The sequence below is a fragment of the Neospora caninum genome, chromosome X (assembly GCF_000208865.1).
Source record: "Neospora caninum Liverpool complete genome, chromosome X".
Taxonomy (NCBI): Eukaryota; Apicomplexa; class Conoidasida; order Eucoccidiorida; family Sarcocystidae; genus Neospora; species Neospora caninum.
Genome location: NC_018396.1, coordinates 1,064,770 through 1,087,608, shown reverse-complemented (window position 1 = coordinate 1,087,608; position 22,839 = coordinate 1,064,770). Strand labels below are relative to the sequence as shown.

The 22,839-nt window shown below is 56.1% G+C and overlaps 2 protein-coding genes across 2 annotated transcripts; one reads left to right on the top strand and one right to left on the bottom strand.

The window, feature by feature from the left end:
• Positions 1–1,419: 1,419 nt before the first annotated feature.
• NCLIV_046100 (putative glycogen debranching enzyme) lies at positions 1,420–14,116 on the top strand (the record flags this gene model as incomplete). Its single annotated transcript, XM_003884160.1, has 19 exons — positions 1,420–1,579; positions 1,862–2,014; positions 2,390–2,591; positions 3,039–3,134; positions 3,717–3,992; positions 4,511–4,832; positions 5,535–5,956; positions 6,270–6,399; positions 6,702–7,758; positions 8,164–8,375; positions 8,611–9,776; positions 10,197–10,329; positions 10,657–10,812; positions 11,081–11,245; positions 11,684–11,822; positions 11,912–12,144; positions 12,752–12,916; positions 13,356–13,579; positions 13,978–14,116. The coding sequence occupies 19 exons, from the start codon at positions 1,420–1,422 to the stop codon at positions 14,114–14,116; spliced, it is 5,550 nt and encodes a 1,849-aa protein (XP_003884209.1).
• A 1,222-nt stretch (positions 14,117–15,338) lies between these two features.
• On the bottom strand, positions 15,339–18,956 carry NCLIV_046090 (conserved hypothetical protein; the record flags this gene model as incomplete). The annotated part of the gene is made up of 1 exon (XM_003884159.1): positions 15,339–18,956. The coding sequence occupies one exon, from the start codon at positions 18,954–18,956 to the stop codon at positions 15,339–15,341; it is 3,618 nt and encodes a 1,205-aa protein (XP_003884208.1).
• Positions 18,957–22,839: the final 3,883 nt, after the last annotated feature.

Genomic DNA, 22,839 nt, shown 5'->3' with positions numbered 1-22,839 from the left:
CCTGGCTCGCACCTCTCAGACCGTGCTGCGCGGCCCTCTTCTCGTTTCTTGCAAACGGCGATCCAGAGAAGAGCCTGCGGGAGGCCCTTTAGCCGGGGCGGCGACAGCTGCGAGACACGAAGCTCCTCTCTCTTTTCACAGGGGCACCCTTTTCCGAACGCCTCTTCACCTTTGTCTTTTCATTCCATAGGCAGCAACGCTAGCCGTTTGGATTCTCTGGCTTGCTTTCTTCTCTCCACACTGAGGGAGAGCACGTGCGCTCCGTCCTTGTGACTATACACCTTTGTGTGCTGTTCCTCTTGTCCCTCGTTTCTTGAACGACAATTTGAGGGTCATTACCTTTTTGTGCGTGTACAAAGCTACGCAACGTGTCGGCCCTGGAGACCCCACAACCCGTACAGACCGCATATATAGATATGGGTATATATGCATATGCATGGCGTCTTTCCATTCATACACATTTGAATATGTCCCTGAATATTTAAATGTCGATCTATCGGTAGATGTTGCTATGCTTGTATTTGCACCAGGCGACAGCGCTATCGCCTTTTTTCTCGAGAACGCGCTCTTTCTGCGACAGGCCTCTTTCTCCAGCGATAGAAACCGCGAGGCGGCAGGCTGGGACGCGTACCTCTGAGGCAGAAGGAAAACACTTTCTTCTGTCTGCGTTCATCTGACACTCAGCGTCTTGCCTCCACAAAATCCTCGTGATTTCCCGTCGTCTGGGAACAGAGACGTGCGTTGCGTGGAAGCATTCGATCTGTGTTTGCGGTGTGTACGTACCCCACGCTCAGGGGTACCCACGGAACTGTTTGTTTACTTTCCTTTAGTAGATCTCGTCTTCGCTTTCTTTGTTTCTCTGTTGCCGTACTCGGAAGGCAAAAGTAAGAGTGAGCTTCCAGTCTCTGTTCTGTTCACTGTCTCGTCATTCGCCCTCCCTCGTCTTTTGCTAAGGAATCGAGCATCGTCTCCCCTCTCTTCTCCACCCTCTTCGTTCGCGTCGTTCGATATCCATCTTCTTCCTCGTCTCTAGAGCTCCCCTGCTTTTCCGCCGAGCTTCCTCCACATTCCGGCACTTCCTCCAGTGTCGTCGTCGACGTCGCACTTCTTCCTGTCGCATCCGTTCCGTTCGTGTCTCTTTGTCTCTCCTTTATCTCTCCTTTACCTCTCCTTTATCTGTCCTTCCTCTCTCCGTTCTATCTCCATTCTATCTGCTTTCTCGCCTCTTCCTTGTCAAGGCGGGCACTGCGTGGGGCCTTGCGTAAACTGCAGAGGCGAATTTTGTCTGCCTACCGCGCCTTCTGCATCCCACTCGTCCCCCGCCCTGCCGGGAGGCGAATCGACAACTGTGTTCTCCTTCTCCGTCGGTTCCGGTGTTTTCCCTTCTTTTTCCTCTTCTGTTTTCTCTCTTTTTCAAAGATGCCGCTTCCAGCTTTGAACCCCAACCGCCTGCCCCAGCCGGGTCAGGAGGCCCTCGCGCATTTTGGAGAGTCTGTCGAGGTCTTCATTTCGTATTTCGACGCTGACGGAGTTCTGGATGCTCCCAACAAGTCTGCTGGAAATTTCCGTGTCTCCAAAGGTACGTTTGGCATCCAGAAGAGAGATGTCTTCCTCTCTCTTCCTAACGCAGTCGTGTTTGTCCGCTCGTCGCTCCCTCTCCCTCTCGCCTCAGGTTTCGCCACTCGCTCGCCTATTGTTCCGCTCGCACCTCACCTTTCGTCTCACGGTCGTCTCGGTCGTGCTCTTTTGTTTTCATCCGGTTCCTTAGCCTTTCACACACCGCGCCGCCTTCTTCAGCCTCGTTCTTCCTTCTCTGGTTCCTTCTCCTCATGTGTCGATTCCTCCAGTCTCTGTTGCTCAGGCACGACGATTGAGTTGGTGGCTTTGAACGGCTCGCAGCCTCTCCCCGTCGTCGGGTGCATCGCGGAGTCGCCGCTGGGCAAAGAGGAGCGGCTTCCGCAGCGAACGGCGGAGTTCGGAACCCTCGTCTTTGCGTTCAAAGCTGAGTTGGCAGGTGCGCACACACGCATGCGCATGCGCACAGGCCCAGTGCGAAGCAAAGGAGAGCCCGGCGACGCACAGACACTTCGCAATGACCAAACCGCGAAGGAAAGAAACAGAATCCCTTCAACGGATTGCGACAGGGTTGCGGACACACGGCCGTCCACCCTAAACTCACAAAACACGAGGAGCATGCGTATATACATATATATATCTATATATATATATATATATCTATATATATATATATGTATAAAAATGCAAATCTATATCGACAAATTCTAAAAATATACATTTACATGCATGTACGTCGATGTATCTGGGGGTGATGTGTTTTAGAGAGATAGAGAGAGCGATTGCGTGTTTCGTCTTCTCGTTCTTTGTTCAGGCCCGTATCGCATTCAGCTTCAGTATGGTCCTGCGCCTTGTCCGAAGCGCACTAACCACACAGGAGACGCTGACGCCTGCGCGCGCTCGCCTGCCTCGGTGGTCATCGTTGAACCTTCCCTCAGCATCAACGGTGTGCCGCTCAAACAAGAAAGCATCTCCGTCCAAACCGTCCTCTCCAGGTGTCTAGGCCCTTTCAGCGGGTAAGGCCGGTGACAACGCAAATGAAGAGGACGGAGAGAATGGTAGTGAGCGACGGAGGGAGAAAGAGGAAGAACGACAGGGGGAGAGACAGAGAATCTCGCGGGACAGAAAGAGAACGGTGGAGACAGAAAGGCAAAGAATGAGGCAGAGACAGAGAAGGCGAGAGGCTGAGGCATTTATATTGTACGATTAGAGACAGAGATAAGAAAAACGCAATTACGCAAAGCGAACGAGAGAATGACGATCAAACGATAGGTACACAAAACATATATATATATATATATTACGTGGGTAAAGGTACGTCAGTAGAAGGGAAGATACATACTTGTATATATATACATATATATAGCAAGAGAGAGGAATAAGTGGGCGAGAGAAGAGTGAGCGATGCAGGGGAACGAGACAGACGGAGGAGGAGTTTCGTGTGTCCCTGTCTGGTTTTGCAGATGGCGGCGCATGTTCACGCAGACTGGAGAGCTCGGCTACAACGTCATCCACTTCACGCCTCTCCAGGCTCTTGGCGAGTCGGGCTCATGCTACAGGTGAGCGCTTGCTTTCCGCGTTGCGTGTGACTCTCGCCACATCGAAATCAGCGAATCATCTGTACCTCTGCCGGCTCGTCATGCTTGTACATAGGTGCATGTATGAATTCTACATGCACTGTAAAACGAGAACCGACATATTGCATGTGGTCTGCAGCCCTGGGAAAAGCAGTTGACGTCTGTTTTTAATGTCACTCCTTCAAGTATATCTGTGTACCTTCCTACCTAATTCCGGTTTCGTGTATTTCTGTATCCACCGACCTCTCCTCTCTGCGTCTCGGTATATATCTCGTCAACCCTCGCTTTTTCGCCTCGTACAAATGTCCCTATCTGTGTGCCTCCCTCTCCCCGTCCCTGCCAATCTCTCTCTGTCTGCGACTGGCCCTGTTTCTCTGTGTCTCTTGTTTTCTCTCTGTGCGCCTGATGCCTCTGAGTATATGGGATATGGATCCTGCGTTTGCATGCATGTGGACCATGGACTAGACCGAGCCTGCGATAGATAAATGGACAGGATGACGTCCGCGCCTGGTGGCTGCATCGGCCTCTCGGTTTTGTCTGTTTTCTGCTGCGGTCGCGATGCAGCATTGCCGACCAACTGCACATCAGCGAGTTCTTCCTGGACGACCGCTCGCTGAAATCGAGACACCTGGAGGCTTGTGGCGACGCCGCGGGCGCCGGGCTGCCGGAGCCTGTCATGCCTCTGAGGCGAGCCGACAGCAGCGAAGTCGTGGGCTTGGAAGAACTGAGGGCCATTATCCACATGATGGAAACCGACCTCGGACTGCTCAGCACTATCGACCTCGTCCTGAACCACACGGCCAGCAACAGTCCTTGGCTGCGAGACCATCCCGACAGCGGGTTCGTTGAGCCACAACTCCTTCTTCTCCCTGTCTTCATAGGGCCCTCTCGTTTGCTCCGCCCACCACGTTGCTATCCACACCTGCATATCTACACGCATATCCATATATATATATATATATATATATATATATGTATAACATAAATAAATCTAAATCTAAATCTATCTATCTATCTATCTATCTATCTATCTATCTATCTATATATATATATATAGGATGGGCCGTTCTGCCTATATGTATAAATTTGCGCAACTTGTAGCCATTTAGCCTGCATAAAAAAGCACAGGAACAGGGAGCAGATGCACGCGTGTGGAGGCGTCCTAACCGCGTGCGGAGAGCGACAGAATCCCGTCGGCGCAGAGAGGGCGGCCAGGCGGTAACCGTGAATGCGTCGCACTGGGGCTGCCTCCGTGTATCCATTTAGTTGCTGGTCCACCTCGTTTCGATCGCGTGGGGGGGAGGGTGCTGGAGACACTTTTTTTTCGGAGACTCTGTGTGCATTGGGGGTGTCTGCAGATACAGCCCAACGAACTCGCCGTGGCTGTGTAGCGCGTACGAGCTCGACTGGAAGATCCAGGAGTTCAGTCAGCGCGTCGTTCGCGGCGAGTTTCGCGACAAGTACGGGGCGACAAAAGACATCAACGACGAGGGCCAGCTGCAAAACGTGATGCGCGCTTTTGACGAAGAGCTTCTCAAACCCTTCCGCATGGAAGAGTGGTTTCTCCTGCACATCGACAATACCGTGCAGGCGTGGATCGACGCGCTCGCGGCAGGTGGACCAGAAGGCGAAGAGCAATCCCTGAACGATGGAGAGATGCACGAACGCCTCTTCAATGAGGTAAACGCACAATGTAGTCGAGGCATTCACGACACGCGCTCTGCGCGATACCTCTCTCCGTTTCGAAACGCATTTAGGCAGCTAAAAAGCTCCCTATATCGGTTCTGCGTTTCCCTACTGGTTTACTGCCATACACGTCGATGCTGCATATACGTATGCTCACGTACCCCTACATGTGTATGCACATAGTCGAATATATATATATATATATATATATATGTATATATATATATATATATATATATATATATATATATATGTAGGAGAAGGTGACGAAGGATATGAGCAGAAGCCTATAGATGGATTGGTGCGTAGCTCTATCGCGAGGAGAAGGCCGGAACTTCCGGAGCGAGTCAGCTACTTTGTTTTGCTTTGCCGGTTGAGCGTGTATCGCCGCTGCCCACTCTGCCTGGCGCGCGCGATCTCGCTTGCTGGTCTGCCTCCCCCTGGAGTGGTGTCTTGGCACCCGCCTGTGCATTTCACTTTATTTTCCTTCGCGAATGCCCGTTTGATCCATCTGCTGCTGGCCGTGGGGTGGAGGTGCGCAGGCGAGCACAAGGAGCCTTTCTGCACTAGGACCCCGTCGCATCGTGCGAAGCGTTTCCTTCCCCTGGCTCCCCTCTGCGTCCTTCTTCTGTCTCCCTCTGTCTCCTTTCCCAGGTTCCCCTTTGTCGTCACTCTCCTCCGTTCTCCGCTCTGTAGGCACTGAAGCTGGTGGGTATTAAGCGGGGGGCGACGATTGTGATTCCGGGTTCCGTGCTTCGCAACCTTTTCCCGCGCTCCCAAGAAGACCGTCTCCGGCGGCTGCTGGGAGGCGTGAATTCGCGACTTCTGGAAAAGGCGCACGAGTCAGCCAACTTTGTGCGCCAAGCCGTCGAAGGCCACGCGCGGTGGGAGCGGCTGCAGTGTCGGCGCGGGCCCTTAGGTTTGAAGCACTGGGAGGCTCTCGCGCCGCGCTACTTCACTCCGCTGAATGAAGAGGAACCGGACGTCACCAAGAGGACCGTCCTCGCCAACAACGGATGGGTCATGGGCTGGGACGCGACCAAAGACTTCGCCGCTGCAGGCGCCCTCGTCTACCTCCGACGCGAACTCGTGGTCTGGTCAGACTGCGTGAAGCTCCGGTGAGAGCGTGCGCTTTTGCATGTGTGTGCTTGTGGAGACTTGGCGACAGTCGCCTTCGCTATCCTGGATTCGTCTGCGTGTGTGTGTGTAGCCCCCCGTCTCTAGCGGCAACTTCGTCTCCGTCTCGAGCGCCATCTCTACCACATTTCCGTCACGACCTGTAGCACCGGCACTGCGAAGGGTGCATGCAGGTGCGGCTGTGGCGTCGCGACAAGGGGAGATTCTCTTCTGTTTTTTGAGAGAGAACGTCCCGTTCCAGGAGGCGTGGTGCCTGAGAGACAGCCCCGTTCCTTGAGTGTTCGGCCTTTGCAGATACGGCACTGGCCCCGAAGACTCGCCTTTCCTCTGGAACCACATGACCGAGTACTGCCGCATCGCCGCCAAGGCTTTCCACGGCGTGCGCCTCGACAACTGCCACTCCACGCCGATCCACGTTGCTCAGGTACCGCAGCTGCCCGCTGGCGCTCCTGCGCGCAGCGCGTCCGCCTGTGCTCTGCAAGGCCTGTCTCTGTCAACCGTGTCCGCTTTTCTCGGCCACAGACTCCCCAGCCTCTCGACGCGAACGTGCGCCGTGGTCTCTCCGCCTCCCGACCGCGTTTTGTACAGACCGTTTCGCCTCTCGTCCAAAAGGTCTTTTCCGTTTTACACAGCGTTTTCAAAAACGCACCGTTCCTCTCTCGTGCGCCGTTCGTGTCGGCTTGGAACCAAGAGTGTCGGTGTGTCTGTTTTCCCCCTTTTTTGCAGCACATGCTTCGGGAGTGTCGTCGGATTCGACCAGACTTTTGGGTGTTTGCAGAGTTGTTCACGGGGAGTCAGGCGATGGATCTGCACTTTGAGCGTTGCCTGGGGATCAACGCGCTGGTGCGCGAAGCCATGCAGACGCACGATGCCTGGGACCTCGTGAACCACTTGAAGAAATTCGGCATGCAGCACGGCCTCGGGCAGTTGTCGCCAGTGGCGGCGCTCGACCGGAACGAAGCCGCCCTCGCCACGGAGGTTGGCAGCGCGCGCCACAAGACCCCCAAGAACGGCGCAGCGCACGCGGCGGAGCACGCCAAGCGCGAAGACGATGCCGGCGCTTCGCTCGGCGCGCCCGACCACATGGCGAAGCTGGAGAGCCCGACTTCAGTCTCAGAGTGCCGAGGCGTCCCGCTTCGTCCGGCGGTGTGCCCCGCGCTGTTCTACGACTGCACGCACGACAACGAGACTCCCAGCCAAAAGTTCACGCCTGGCGCAGCTTTGCCTCTCGCCGTGCTTCTCGCCTCTGCAGGCTGCGCCGTCGGTTCAACGCGCGGCTACGACGAACTCGTCCCGCGCACGCTGTCGGTCGTCGCCGAAGACCGCCGGTACGAGGACTACCACGGCGAGGTGCCGCTGCTGAACCCGCTCGACTTGGTCGCCGGGAAGGCGCCGAGTCCGAGCCACAAGATGAACGCGACGGAGGGGAAGAAGGCAAACGGCGCGGCGCATGCCCCGGCCAGAAAGCTACCCGAGGAAATCAAACTCGCGTGGACACACGGCGGCGGCCACGTCGTGGTGCGTGGAAGCTGGGACGGCTGGCAACAGGACGTGGAGGGGACGCGCGACGAGCGGGGACAGTTCCAAGTCGTCTTGAGGAAGGGCGTGCACTATGCGCGAGGCGGGAACGCAGACCAAGAGACTCCCGAGCGACTCGAGTTCAAGTTCATCGTCGACGGAAACTGGACTGTCAACGCCGACTTGCCCCGCGAACGCGTCGGCGGAAACGAGAACAACGTCCTCTCCACCGACGGCTCCAGTCTCGATGGATCTGGAAATCCAGGTGCGAACGAAGCGCGGCCTCTGGAGGGGAGGAAGAAAAAAAAACGACTCGACAGGCGAGCTCGGCGGCTGATCTGCAGGACGAGCACGAGAAACGGGTGTCATGGAGCCGAGGTCCGGGAATTAGCGCGCGCGCGGATGTGCGCGGGGAGCGGGGCGCTCGTGGGGAGAAAAACCTGCGGGCGGCGCTGGAGGCTGTTTCCTCTTTTTGGTTCAAACTGTCTGGCGTGCAGCCTCGCGCCGGATGCGCGCACACCAAACTGTCTCTTCCTGTGAACCGTATGCTGCTCGTCCCCTGTCTCTCTTTTTCTGTTGTCCGTCCTCCCCTTCTCTGCTTGTCTTTCTGTGCTTTGCGTCTCGCGCCTGGTGCAGTTCGCCTGCGCAGAAGCCTTCCGTTTCTTTTCAGGCGATTCGTTGCCGGGGATCTTGTCGATTCGGCCCATCATGAACGCCATGCACGTGAAGGCAGGCCAAGAAGGATTCAACCAACTGGCTGCGGAGTGCAAATCGGACGACCTCGTAGTCGCCGTGCGCCACCATCCGCAAACGCACGAATGCATTTACTTCATTGCGCGCTGTGCCTACCAGTGGCAACAAGGTGACCCGCCTCTCCCGGAGGTGAGTGCATGCCCACGCCGCAAATCGGAAGACTGAGTCGAGAGACGGCCCCCGCAACGATGCCTGGGCTCTGCTTTGGTCTCACTCCCGTCCGCGCCAGACGGGCGTCCTCGCGCGGTCGCTGCCACATCTGGACCGCCATCGCTCCCTCTCACGGTCCTTCCCTCCGCGTTATCTCTTTCTCTGTTTCTCACCGTCTCTTTTCTCTCTCTCCTTCTCTCGTTCGTGCTCGCAGATTCAGTTGAGTGGGAAGATCAAGGAGGTTCCGTTGATGGCGACGCTGTTTGTCCCTGGGGACGCCCGCGACCGTTTCCAGCCTGCGGCTTCGCGGATCAACGGTTTGCCGGGGGCTGCGAGGGTATTTTCGGATCTCAGTCACTTTGCGCCGAACACGCACTTTGACGGCGCGTCGAACACGACCTGTCTTCGCCTGCAGAACTTCCCGCGGGGGTCGGCGCTGATTGTGTGCACGGCGCCTGGGTCTGCCTTCCTCGACGCCTCGGCCGTCGCGCTCGCGCGTGAAAGGAACCCGCTCTTCACCCCTGCAGCGGCGCCGCACTCCGCGTTGCGGTTCCACGCGTCCCAGTTGTATCCGCGCCTGCGGGAAGTGTCTCTGACGGCGATGTCGGAGCTTCTCTACTCGTGCGACCAAGAAGAGCGCGACCGCGGCTCCGGGACCTACAACGTAGCCGGGTATGGCCAGCTGGTGTACGCGGGGCTCTGTGGACCCGCTGCACTTCTGGACCAAGTCCGTGTCCTCGCATTCGAGCGCCAAACCGACCACCCGTTCTTCCGGAATCTCCAGCAAGGCTTCTGGCTGCTCAGGTACTCCGTCGACCGCATCGCTCCAGAGTGCCTCAAGCCCCTGAAGCAGTGGCTGCAAGAAGCGGTAGATATCGTCGAGCACCAGTTCCCCGTCTACGACTGGTTGCGACCTTTCTACGCCGACGCCATCCTGTCTCACGCCTACGCAACCTGTTGCCGATTCGTGGTCGACCAGATGCCCCTGACACAGCCAGGGCGCGCTGGGTCGGGAGGCGGCTCCGCGAAGAGAGGCGAGGGCGATGCGCGTGCGGAGACGCAGGCAGCGGATGCAGTCGTGGATGGCGTGAGCAACGAAGCCTGCCGGAAGAACGGGGTGGCGGCGAAGAAAGAGAAGGCCCGCGCGGACTGTGGAGATCGAGGCCTGCTCGAGACGTGCAGTTCCGTGGGAGATCGGCTGCTGGCCGAGTTGAGTGTCGCCACGCTGCAGATGTACTCCTTCGTCCCCTCCGCGCCCCTCGTGTGGGGTACGCAGCAGCCAAGCATCGCCGCAGGCCTGCCGTTCTTCTCCTCGGGATTCATGCGCGCCTGGGGCAGAGACACCTTCATTGCCCTCCGAGGCATTCTCCTCGCCACCGGGTGCGTCGAGAATACGACGGGTTGCGAAAAACACGTCGACGCAAAAGCGGGAAGGGCGCAGAAGGAGACGGAGAGAAGCAGGAAAGAAACAGGAGAGAAGGAGGGACGGAAAAGGAGAGAAGGAGGCAAGGAAAGGGAGAGAAGGCGAGGGAGGAGACAAAGACAGCGAGCGGAAAGAAGACATCCGCGGATTTCCATGCGGGGTGGGGTGGGCGGGGGGGGGGGGAGTTTAGGTGCGGGGAAAGGCCGAGTATCGACAGAGAGCTAGGGGCATGCGACTGCAGACGCGTAACTACGAGGAGTTCAGGCGTGACAAACTTTTGGAGATATTAAAACCTACCGCCACTGCCTTCCTCTGATATGTACCACCACCGGTACAAACGCATGTGTGGGGTTTTCTGCATTCCGTTCTTTGCGCAGTCGATACGACGCAGCAAAGGCAGAGATCCTCGGCTTTGCGCGCGTCATGCGACACGGCCTCATCCCCAATCTCCTCGACGCTGGCAACAATCCCCGCTACAACGCCCGAGATGCGACTTGGTTCTTCTGCCAGGTGAGAACACGCCATTCGTCCTCTCCTTTCTTCTGGCTTATCTCTTTCTTCTTCCGTCTTTTCTCTTCCTTCTTTTCTCTCTCTTCTTTTCTCCCTCTTCTTTTCGCTCTCCCTCATCTTCTCCCCCTCTCTCGCCTTTCGTTCTGCTCGCTAGACTCGCCAAGCAGCCGTTCCTCCGAGCCTCGCGATGAGCTGGCCACATCTTTGGTTTAGGTGCTGACGATTTTGGACACTCATGCAACGCTAGGGGGTTTTCTTTCTTCTCTTCACTTGGTGTTTGTTTTCCTGTCTTCCACCGCGATCGCTGCGCTTCCGCTGTCCGTTCAGGCGATTCAGGATTATTGCCTCTGCGCCCCTGACGGTTTGCAAATCCTAAAGACGCCTGTGGAAATGAAATACGAAAGCAACGCGACACAGGTCCCTGACTTGCCAATTAAAACTCTCGCCGATGTCATTCACCACATTCTCCTCTCGCACGCAAAGGTAACGCTTTCTTCTCGTCTCTCGATCTCCGCTTACGGTTCCAACACACATGTGGTGTCCTGCTCGCTCTTTCAATTTTGCTGCCTTCCGTGTCATCGCCCGTCTTCGCCTCCTCACCTTTCGATCTTTGTCGGTTGCGGCCTTCCTTCACCATTTCGCCTTCCCTCTGGTCTTCCGCCGTCCCTGCGCTGATGTGGAGTTCCTCTTCTTTGCTTTTTCCTGGCCTCGCCTTCACCGCACCCTCTGTCTTCGGCTCTTCTGGTCGCAGGGAATCGATTTCAGAGAGTGGAATGCGGGCCGCCAGATCGACGAACACATGCGCGACGAAGGGTTCAACGTTCGCGTCTTCATGGATCCGAGCAACGGGCTTATATTCGGAGGCAATCGCTTCAACTGCGGCACGTGGATGGACAAGATGGGCTCCAGTGACAAGGTAATCTCGCGCAGCACCCGCTACGACGGGCACGCAGACAGGCGGGAGGAACCCGACCGTGGAGAGGAGACAGAGAGGAGCCGAAACGCGGGGACACAGACAGGGTCACGAGCGAAGGACGAACTGGCCGGGCGGAACAGAAGGAACGCGTTGCACACGATGAGAAACGGAGCGGTGAATCACTCTCGCATCCAAGTCGCCGACGTGGATACTCTTCCCGCTTAATCTCCCGTTCTCTTTCTCTCTTTCTCTCTCTTTGTCGATCTCTCCAGTGCCTTGCCTGTCCCTTCTCTCATCAGTGCCTGTTTTGTGCTTTTCCCGTGCGCCCACCACTTCGTGTATCTCTTCGTTCGTTATCGCCCATATTCCGTTTCCGTTCTCCCCCCGCTGTCCGTGTTTCCACGTTTCCGATCTGGCCGTCGTGACATCTGTTTTCAGGCTGGGAATCGCGGGCTGCCGGCAACGCCGCGCGACGGCGCAGCCATTGAGATCATCGGCCTACTCAAGTCGACGCTTCGCTTCGTCACTCGCCTCCCGGAGGAGTTTTTCCCGTACAAGACGGTCACAACCTCCTCAGGTACGTGAGTTCTTCTCTCCCTTGTTTGCATGTGTCGCTCACGGAGAGACGACGCGGGGGTATTTGTGTCTTCTGTCCCTCCGTTGCAGGCCAAGAGATGACCTACGTCCGTTGGAACTCCCTGCTCGATGCCCGAGTCGAAAAGTGCTTCTACGTCCCAAAAGAGCCGCACCAAGACTCCGAGTACTTTGTCGACGGCACCTTCATCAACCGTCGCGGAATCTACAAAGACACCTACAAGGCCACGGAGGCGTGGCGCGACTACCAACTCCGACCCAATGCATGCGTCGCTCTCGCGGTCGCGCCCGAGCTGTTTGACCGGGTACGCCAAAGCGGAGGTACTGCTTGAGTTTGCAATTGCAAGCAGTCTGACCTAGGGCGAAACCCAAGTTCTGTTAGCGACGAGTCTCGTCGTGTCTCCGCTTCTGTTTGCATATGCATGCGAGCCTACGAGGGGTGATCTGAAGGGTGAAGTGTAAGTAGCCGCGTGCGCGTCGCCGCAGGAATGTGGCGTCATTGTGCGTGCCTTGGCTTCCGCCGGTGGTGGAGTGGGCAATGCGGCTGCAGGCGGGTTTAGGGTCACGCGTCCCTGACTGCGAAGTGAAGCGTCGTCAGGCACAGAGAAATCGTTTATCCACATTTTTATCGATATGCAGTTGTGTGAAAATCTTTACATGCGTAGGGTGCACTCCCGGGTCACGTGCGTGGGCAGTGCGCCAGTGCGGTCCCCCGGTGTAGGGACAGCCCACGCGGCGAGACATCCGAGGGTCGAGAGATCAGCGAATAGCGAGAGAAAACGTGCAGGGAGAGACTCGCGAGAAAGGAGAGGCGGGATGTAAGGGAGACCCGAAGAGGGAGAGTGAACGTAGTCGGCAAGGGATCGATTCTCATCCGAGAGAAAACGCGCTGGATGTTTTCTGCATTTTCAGACGCATGCACGCGAGTACTTGGAAGCGGTTGAGAAGGCACTGTGGGGGCCGAACCAGTTGGGGCTGAAGACGCTTGACCCTTCAGACTGGAATTACAGACCTGACTACGACAACGCCAATGACTCCAACGACTTCCACGTGGCGCATGGGTACAACTATCATCAGGTAGGGCATTCACTGACGGGCCGTGTCAGCCCGCTATCAGTCCGCCTCGAACCCTCTGCGTATTTGTTCGTATCGCATGCGCATATATATATATATATATATATAAATATATATAGTTCGATGTTTGTGGAGAGAGATGGCAAAACGGGGGGTGAGACACTGTCAGCACGCGCTTGCTTGGTCGTCTCGTATGGACGAATCGTCTCCCATGTCGAGTCTCGATCGCCTTTTTTTCAGTCTGTCGCCGACGCCTATCATGTTTATAACTATATATGTTGATGTAGAGAGAAATCGAGACATCGACAGAGAGTGGGGAGAGCGACTGTGGCATTCTGGACAGCCGTGTAAAGGCGCGAGGGCTCTTGGAAATGTGTCTCGAGGCCTTGGCATGTGAGTTTGTGGGGATCCGGGTCCCGCGGTGTCTCTTTTCTGCATGCAGGGACCGGAGTGGGTTTGGCCGCTGGGCTATTTCCTCAGAGCAAAGATGATTTTCGCGGAGGAGTTCGACAAAGAGCCTGGCAGAGGCGGCAAATCTGCGGGGCCAACCAAGCGCGCCAGCTTCCGCGTGCAGGAAGACTGCATGCGTTTCCTGCAGACCCACAGAAAACACCTCGAAACAGACAAATGGAAGTCTCTGCCAGAGCTCACAAACTCCAGCGGCAGGTTCGCAAACGAAGGAAAATCAATACTGGCAAAAGAGAAAAACACGACCGGTTTCACTGAGACTAGGGCGCGACCCACACTTGTTGGCTGCCAAAGGAAAGCGTGCGGGGTTCGTACGAGGCCCAGAAACCACGACGTGGAAACGTCGAACCGATCCCTCAGCGACGAGATGCATCCTGGCCGCCTCTCCTGTGTTGTTGCATGCATGCATATACTGTACATATATTTATGGACATGCATGCATGTCTGGTATAGGGCCAACACAGGCGCGTGTAGGTTCCGAGCAGCAGGTATATTTATACGAGCTTGATTTGGCGCCGTGCAAGCGTGTACATGTGCAGGCAGATATTCATGCTTATAAAGGGTTAACCGCTTATATGTGTGCGCACATTTTTCAGCTTTTGCAAGGACAGTTGCCAAGCGCAGGCCTGGTCCGTAGCGACTCTTCTCGCCTTCCTCAGCGACCTCGTCTCCGAGCCTGCCGATCCCCGAAAAGTCGGACTGAAGGCCTCCCCGAACGCTGTAGATGACGCGTGAACAAGCAGAAGGATACGGACGTGCCAGCAAAACCCGTTATGTATATCAGATCTTATATATATATATTTATGTCTATATATATATATATATTTATGTATATGTATATATATATATATATATGTATGTTTGCGCACGTGCAATGATAGGTGCATGAACGTCAACATGTGCACGCGGCCGATGGTGTGGATACGGTAGTTCAGTGCAGCGTTTCGGCGTGTAGGGAAGCGGATGCATGCAGAGCCGCAATGAGCGAACTCGATCTGAGCTCCTGGGGATAGCCCAGAGGCATGCGTTCGTGTCCCAAAACGCGTTCCGAAGTCGGACAAATGTAACAGCACAAAAATACTGCATGTGCACATGAGCGGCAGACGTGCTCCGCAAAGGTTTGCATGCAGCGGCAAACGGTCCGCGCACTCTGTGGAGCCACTGCGGCTGCGTCTGGAGTGATCGCGCGACGTGCATGCATCCCCGCAATCCCATCAAATGTCAAAATGCATGCAGACAAAGAACCTCGCGAGGCGCACGCATGCGACAGCCCGGCAGCCAGGGCGCCCATACGCGGCCTTTCAAATAGGAAGTGTTTCGCAGGTGGCAGCTGCCTTTCTTTTTGTAGAGGAAAAACGAACACTTTGATCCAAAACAAGGAGACGCCCACGGGTAGCCTCCGAGGTTTTGGCCGGGATGCTAAACCCGTTGACAAGGAAAAGGCGCTGCTTGAAAATGATTAAAAACGCTCGGCTCGTCGCCAGACTTTGCGGAAACGGACGCCGACATCAGCGGCTGAGCATTTCTAAAACACATGCATCTGCCGAAACAGAGACATCTGTGTCTACCTATTCATGGATGTGCCCACATAGTACCATTCCATATAAACAAGTAAGTGAACAAATATATATATATATATATATATATATGTATATATATATACAAATAAATACATATATATATATATATATATAAATATATATATATATATATATAAATATATAAATATATATATATATATATATATATATATATATATTATAGTCGTAAGGTGAAGAAGAGAAAGAGACCTGCAACCTGCGGGTATATACAGGAGCGGCTTGTGTATATAAAGGCGTTTTCAGAGGGTTACCCGCCAACACGCACAGAGAGAGAGGCAATCCGCCTGAGAGCTGAGCCTTCGTCTTGCTGGCCATTTGGGGGAAAAGAGCCTCTATCGGGACGCTTGTGCGGACTGTCATGAATCCTCCAGCAAATCGAAGATATAGAGACTAGGGATGCATGTCTTCACGACCATTTGAAGCGTCCGACTCTCACATCCTGCTTGGCCACTTCGTCGCCCTTCGTGTCTCTTCTTTTCTCTGGTCTCCGCGTCTTGTCTCGCTCCGTGGCGACCTCTCCCCCCGTCTCGTTGTCTACGTCCTTCTCCCTCGTATCCACATGCCACTGGCTCTCCGAGTTCTCCATTCTCCTCTCTCTCGGCTTTGTCGCTGTTTCCTAAGCGTCTCGTCCCCGTCCACGAGCCTGCATGATCTCGCGGCGCATCCGCAAACGCCGCCGAACTCTGATTGGCTGTCGCGTTTTCCGCCGCTTCCTGCGAGGCCGATGGGGCTGGCCACGACGCAGGTAAACCAGATGACAGCTTTCGCCGTTTCCCTTTTCCTTGGTCCACTCCATGCGGAGCCTCGGACCCTGGGCCGCAATACAACGAAGACGTGCTTTGGGCAATGCCCAGGAGCTCGCCCGTGGCCGCGTCGCTCACTGGCGCCCCGCTGGAGCCTCGTGCGAAGTCTGCAGTCACTGCAAGCACTGAAACAGACAGAGAGAGGCGCCACCGCATGCCGAGAAAGATCCAGAGAAGCCGAGCGACGAAGCACGAGACGAGAGGGACAAACAAAGACGTGAAGCCATGAAAACGGAGACAGGGCAAGACGGGACCGAGACAGAGCAAACCAAAAGGCACCCGGGAGTGGAAACCACACGGCGTAACCGTTGTAAAAGGAGGGCGAGAGCAGATCCAGGCTGTGACGAAACGCGAGCGAGGAGAAGCGAGTCTTGCAGAGAGAAAACCACAACAATGACGGAGGAACAGCGCGAAGCGAGAAGCTGCGTGTGTGGTGGATCCGAATCGAAAGACTCCTGTAACAAACATGCAGTGTCTTCTCGCTTCTTGTCCTTCTGCCCCAGTTTCAACACTTGCATTTCTCTTTCGGTTGCCTTCGCTCCCTCTCCGCCGCTTCCCGTCCTCTCCATTTTCCCCCCTACGACGTGCGTCGTTCCGTCTTTCGGCTCGGTCTTGCAACTCTGCCTGCGCCCCCGGTCGTTCTCGCAGCGCAGCACAAAACGCGCACACTGAGGGATTCGACGCGCCTTCCCCGCCGGGGCTCTTCTTACCTACTCTCGGCAGGGCTGCATGCGCTCGCGGGGTCTGCGGCGCTTGCCCGTGCCCGCCTCGGTCTCCCCCGGAGCGGCCGGAGACAAAATAGCGCGAGACGATGCCGGACGAGAGGGAAAAGAACCGCCCTGACGGGTGACTCGAAACCACAACGCCGGTCCCCTCTGACGCGGGGAGTCGCGCGATCGGAATCCACGCGACCTCCCTGTCTCCCCTGCTTCCTGACCAGTAGCGGTCTTCGTCTCTCCTGTCGCTGATGCCTCTGTCGGTCCTCGCTTCTTCGTCGCCGGCGAGCCTGTGCCTCGCCCGGTCTGGTGTGATTCGAGCGTCGCCGTGTGCGCCGTCTGAGGGTGCCTGGACCTCTCGAGAAAACGGGAGCGACACTGTATCCTCCGGTCCCTCGCGGGCTGTCGACGGCGAGCGTGAAAGGCCGGGAGACAGCTGGCCGCTGCGAGGCCTGCCGTAGGAGCCCAGCGACGGAGAGGGCGAAGACGGGGAGCGAGCAGAGACGTCTGTCAGAACGGAAGGAGAGAAAAGAGGCAGGGCGCTGGGAGACAGTGACGCGCCATCGACGAGGCCATCCCAGTCGACCTTGAGGAGGGCTAAATCCGTTTCCTCATCCGCAGCGAGAACTTCCTGAACTGGCCAGCAGCGCCCACGGCGATCCATGACAATGAACATTTCTTCTCTCTGTGTGAAGCTTCTCTTCCGATGTCGGCTCTTCTGGCGTGCCGTTCCACGGCGATCCGCGCCTCCACGGGCCTTGTCAAACGCCCCTCCCCATCTTTCTGTCTCTCCGCCGCCTCTCCTCTGGTCCATCTTCCCACTTGTGTCCTGGGACTTTTCTACTACTTGCGCTCCACTCTCCTTGCCTCCGCGTGCTTCTTCCTCTTGTTCTTCTTCTTCTCGTTCTTCTCTTTCTCTTTCTCCTTCTGGTTCTGCTGTTCCCTCTTGTTCTCCGTCTGCGTCTGCTCGGTCCTGTGAGGAATCGAGGACGTGGAAGTTGGTGACGAGGATCCCAGAGGGGTGAATAAAAACGCCGGAGGCGGGGAAGGCATGCCATCGTTCCTGCGAAGAGTCGCCTCTGCTGCAACTTTCGCATTTTACGACCCGCGCGAGAATCGCCGTCGCCTCAATGACGCGCGGACCAACACCGCGCCGACCTCGGATCCTCCCAGACGGCCTGTCCTCCGACGCTGCAGACGCAAGGCTGCTAGCCGCTCCTGGCAACTCTGGCGAGGAAGAAGAAACTGAAGAGGCGACCACAGCCGAGGCATCGCACGCTGGAGAGAAAGCGTGAGACGGACAGGAGGAAGCGAAAGAAGACGGAGAGGATCCCGAGGACGAATGGACAGAGAACGACGCATTCGGTTCGTTTCCGGTTTGGTCGACGCGAGGGTTTTCAAGGAGAGCTCGAACGGCTGAAGGCGGCTTCCACTTGCGCCGTTCTCGAAGCTGCTTCTGCAGCGCGTCGGGTGGCAGACGGTGAAGAAACGGAGGGACGTCCTCATCGCCAGCGCCTTCTGTCTCTCCCTCGCAGTCGTCTTCTCTCGCATCGTCTCGCTTTCCCTCGGTGTCCTCTCTGCCAGCGCGTCCCCGATCTCGTCTCAATGAGAGGAAGGGAGGGAGCGGCCGGAAAACGGTTGGGACTCCAGTGTTTGCGAACCGTGCATTTCTCGAAAAGAGCAAAGGCAGAAACCCCTTAGGAAGCTCTGGCGCCGAGTCCGTGGACGTCGCGTTTCCTTTTCCCCCTGTCCGAGTCTCGTTCTCCACGCGTGGCCTCTCGACTTCGTGTCCGTCGCCGGGGCTGAGACCTAAGACCGCGTTCTCGGGGTGGAACGCATCTTCGAAATGCGTGTCTCTCGCACGAAGTGCACGGTCGCTTTGCTCAGCTCGCCTCCTCTCGTTTCCATCGGGCCGTCCTGTTCTTCCCTGTTTTATCCGGCTTTCTCGCCGTCTCCCGCGGTTTCTCTCTCTCAGCCGCCTCGAGCTCTCGGGGTTAGCGTAGAGTCGGGCAGCGGACTCCAGTAGTAAAAGAACTTTTGAGTCTTCGACGGCTGCGGCCTGGAGCAGGAGCGCATGCAGATCCCGGGTGCGAGGTTCTTTCGCGTTCTCCGTTCCGCCGTCATGTGGATGGGAACAGCAAAGCGCCGAACTGCGTCGAGGAGCGGAAGCGGAGCAGAGCGCCCGAGAAGACGCCGAACACCGGACGGCAACAGGCGACGACAGTCCCCCGGGGGCGGCGGAGGGAGACAGAGAGGAAGACGAAACGCACGCAGACAGCGAGTCGACAGGGGGTGTACGAACAGCTGGAGAACACCGCAGAGCAAGAGAACAGCCGCCAATGGCTGCATAGCAGAAAGAGAATAACGCGATAAAGAGGCAGAGAGACGGTCGAGAGAGACTTCGCGATCTCCTGACGAAAAGCGAAAGGGGACCCGCAGATCTTCGCGTCGTCATTGTTGGCAGTTTCCGTGGACAGCTGAGAAAACAAACAGGCGGCTCGGCTTTCTTCCCAAAATGCGCCAGGTGTTCACACACCCTCTATTTCGAGACATTTCCGTTTCCGTCGTTTCGCCGGGCCTACGAGCTTGAGATGGTCCTGCGAGAATGCGCCTGTTTCTTCTCGAACTGCTTCCCGGATGGCCACGCGATCCTTCCATGTGTGGACTCTTGCGCGGCCGCTTTCTTCTGCACTACGAACTCCACTTGTCTCCTCCGAAAGTCAACGAATCCCCACATGCACTCTCTTTCAGTTCGCGACCGCGCAAATGTCGAGCTCTCCGCTTCGCGACTCGTGCCTGTCAAGTTTCGCGAGCGAGTTCAAAGTTTGCTACCTTGACGGATCCGCAAGAAAGGAACGGGATTGCCGCCACTTCCTCAAGGCCTTCTTTTCGAAGAAACCGAAAAGGAAGACGTTTGAAGCAGCACAAGAGACGATGGGAGATTTAAACGGACAGGGTTGTCACGCGGTCTTCTTTGTTCAAACGAGGAAAAGTTGCGATCTTTGTGAGTTTCAACGTGGCAGACGCGACGCTTCTCAAGGGGAACACGGCCGCTGGCATTCCTCCTTTTCCAATCCGTTTCTTCCGTTTCTTTCTCGCGTTAAATTCTCGCAGAGAGAGGTGAGACCGCGCGGCTTTTTTGGCGTTCGTGTCAAACTGTGGCAAGTTTCCTCGCGCCGCTGTCTCTCGCCCGCCCCGCTCTGTTTCTGTGTCTTGAGCGTTGGGTGTCTCCACCGGGGGTGCATGCGGCGCGAAGCCAGAGAAGTGAGAGACGAAACGCAGTTCAAGAAACTCGAGGAAATCTGAACTTAAAAAGTACTTTTTGCATACCCGGGGCGAACGCGGGTCTGACGAAACAGGCGACTTTTACTCCGGAGCGTGGAGACTCTCCTTGTTCTTCGACAGATACTCAAACGAGACAACGGGGAGAGACACGGCGAGCCACAGAAGACTCCACGCGGCTCTCGCGTGTCTGCTCTTTAACACGGCGGACAGACAGACGAGAAAAAAAGATTTCGTCTTTAAAGCCGGTGCTCGATTGGTCACCGTGATTTGGTTTTTGGGCCGGAAGAAACAACACGCATCCACTTCACACGAAAGAAGGGTCGCAAGCATCGCCCTTCGACCTAGAGCAGGCTCGGGTGTGTAGGCGTCGATGCTTCCGACGGTGCACTCTCCGATGTTCACTGGGTGGCACCACGCCTGAGGAGTTGCGTTTTTCTTCTTCCTAGGAAAGTCCAGCATGTCTTCTTCTCTGCAGAGACGCGATCTGTGCCTTGGTACGTGTCAGGACTTCTGACTGCGGGCTCAGGCTTCCATCTCGGCGTTTGTGTTCTCTCCAGTTCAAAGGGAACGAAGGAAACGCGTTAGCGCCCGGGTTTTCGAAAGGTGTCTCTCTATCCCGTCGTTTTTGCCGAGTGTTCCCTCTCCTTGTGTCGAGGTCGTCTGTTTGCATCTTGCGAGGAGTCCGTCTCCGCTTGGGGTGCGTGCCGTCTGACAATTACGTCCTGTGGCGTGCGGCGGTCGAGGGCCTTGTCGAGTGCGATTTCCAATTTCCCGCAGCGCCCCGAGGTGTCTATACACCCCGGTTCGCAGAGACAGCGTGCGAAGCGGGCTGTTCTGCTGTGCTCAAACGGCGCGCGTTTTGTGTGGGAATGGATTCCCGTTACTGACTCGGGAGCGGCAAACTCGGAGCGGAAAGAAAAACGCACGAATGGGTGTAAACCAGGACACACGAGAAAGAGACAGAGATACACAGATAGATCGGTAGACGAAGAAGGAGTAAGAGGGAGCCCGACGCCGAACGAGACTAAATACAGCAAACAGAAAACAGAACGCAAACAGAGGACGAGTTTGTCTTGACGAGGTTCCTGTGTTCTGCGGCAGGCCGGAGCAGTGGGTCTGCCGCCCTCGTGCCACAAACAACTGTCTTGCTTCTACAGAAACAGAGGTTTTCATAAGCGTGAAGCGATGACGAGTTGGCGTGACTGGAGAACCTCGAGAAGGAAGCGAAGGAAAGTCGGAGAGACACGCGAAAAAAGAGATGAGGATCTCGCACTGGTGTCATTCCCCCTGCGGTCACGCTTGAAACGAAAGCGCTGCCGGGTGTGGCGTCTGCCTCGATTCGCCCGCCTTCGCACAGGGCGTTGCTCACACTGCCAAACGCTCTGAAAGCGGAGTGCCTCGAGAACAACCTACCCGGCAGCTTCTTTCCCCGTAAAGAAAGGGATCCTTCGGCAAGAACGGCTTTGAGTTCTTCTCGGTTCCTTCCTCTCTTCTCGTTTCTTTTCCTCGCCTCCCGTGTGCCTTCCTGCGGCTCTGACTATCGAAGTCCCTGGATCCTCTCTACTCTCGCGAAGAGTTTCTGTTCCCGCCCTCTCAAAAAGAGACTGCTCCTCTCTCCAACTGAAGTGTCTCTACCCCTTCCTCTGTCGCCCTCTTTTCTTTGGATTTTTCGACATCTGCAGTTTACGTCTTCGCGGTTACCCTCCATCTGCGCGCCCAGGCTGAAGGCTCTTTCGCGATTCCGAAAAAGATGAGAATCATTTGTGACAACAGAGAGAGAGGGAGCAGAGACGAAGAGGAGAGGGCACGGATAGAACCGAGAGAGGAGAGACTGAGACGAGAATAAGAACACTGAGAGAAGCGCAGGCGAGCAGAAAGGGAGAAGGAGAGAAGAAAAGAAAGGAAGAAGACAAAGCGAACGCGTGAGCAGCAGAGAGTCTCCACGACAGAGAGATGGACCGAGCATGTGTGTCTCTCTTCATGTCTCAGCTGCTTTTTGACAGGTGGACTTGCGACTCGTCTTTAGTCGCTCTAACACGGTTCATGTTTCCTCGTCTCTCTAGTCGATTTTCCGCGCTTCCTTCGCCTTTCCTTCGCACGCTGCAGCGCCCCAAAATCGCCAACGCGATCGCCTTCCGGGCTGCACCAATCCCGTGAGATCCAACTCCTCTCTTCCTCCGGAGCTCTCTCAATGTCACGACTCTCTCTCTCTAAACGTTTCAAGGGGAAAACATGCGCTGTGAGAGGCAGGCGTCCGAGGGCGATTTCCTCGGGCCTTTCTCTCCTCCCGTGCTACGGCTCTCTCCTCAAATCTCGTGTCTGCAGGACTCCTTCCAACTGCCGACACGCCCCACACAAGTCCCAGTGGAGACGAGGCCCGACTCGCTGGCTATGGCGCCATGCGCGAAAGAATTGCGGAAGGGCGCACGATTTCGCTTCCCTTCCTGCTCACCGAGTGTTTTCTTTCGTCTCTTACTCGGGAAAAAAGTTATCGTTTTTTTCCAGCGCGTCTGCTTCCTAGCCGCCGCGCCAAGCAAACGAAGGAGACGGCCGATCCCCGCCGAGAGAGACGCCCCGAGAGAGCGGGGAAGAAGAGACGGTCGTCTTTTCTTCGCGCTCTTCTTTTCGAGACAGCGAGGCAACGTCTTCGCTTTTCTCCGCGCGAAAAATGGACCCGCCGCGTCGTCCGGGAAAACTCTTTCCTTCAACAGTCTCCTTGCGTCTAACTCTCTCTTCCCTTCCATTCTTTCTCTCTGAGGTTCTTTTCGTGACCTTTTGTGACCTCGGGTTTTCCCTCTTTTCCCGTTTCCTGTCTCCTCCTTTGCCTTCCCTGGCCGTGTCATCCTGCTCGAGTTTTCTCTCCTCTCTCCACGTCTCGCTTTCTTTCTTTTGTCTCGTCTCCACCATTATATTTTCCTCTTTTCTCGCCTTTACCTACTTTCTCCCCTCGCCTTCGTGGTTCGTCCCTTCTCTCTCGTTTTCCTCCCTCTCTCCCCCCGCTTTCCGTCCCTCTCTTCTCTCGTTTGTTTACTCAACTCTGTCCTCTCCACACG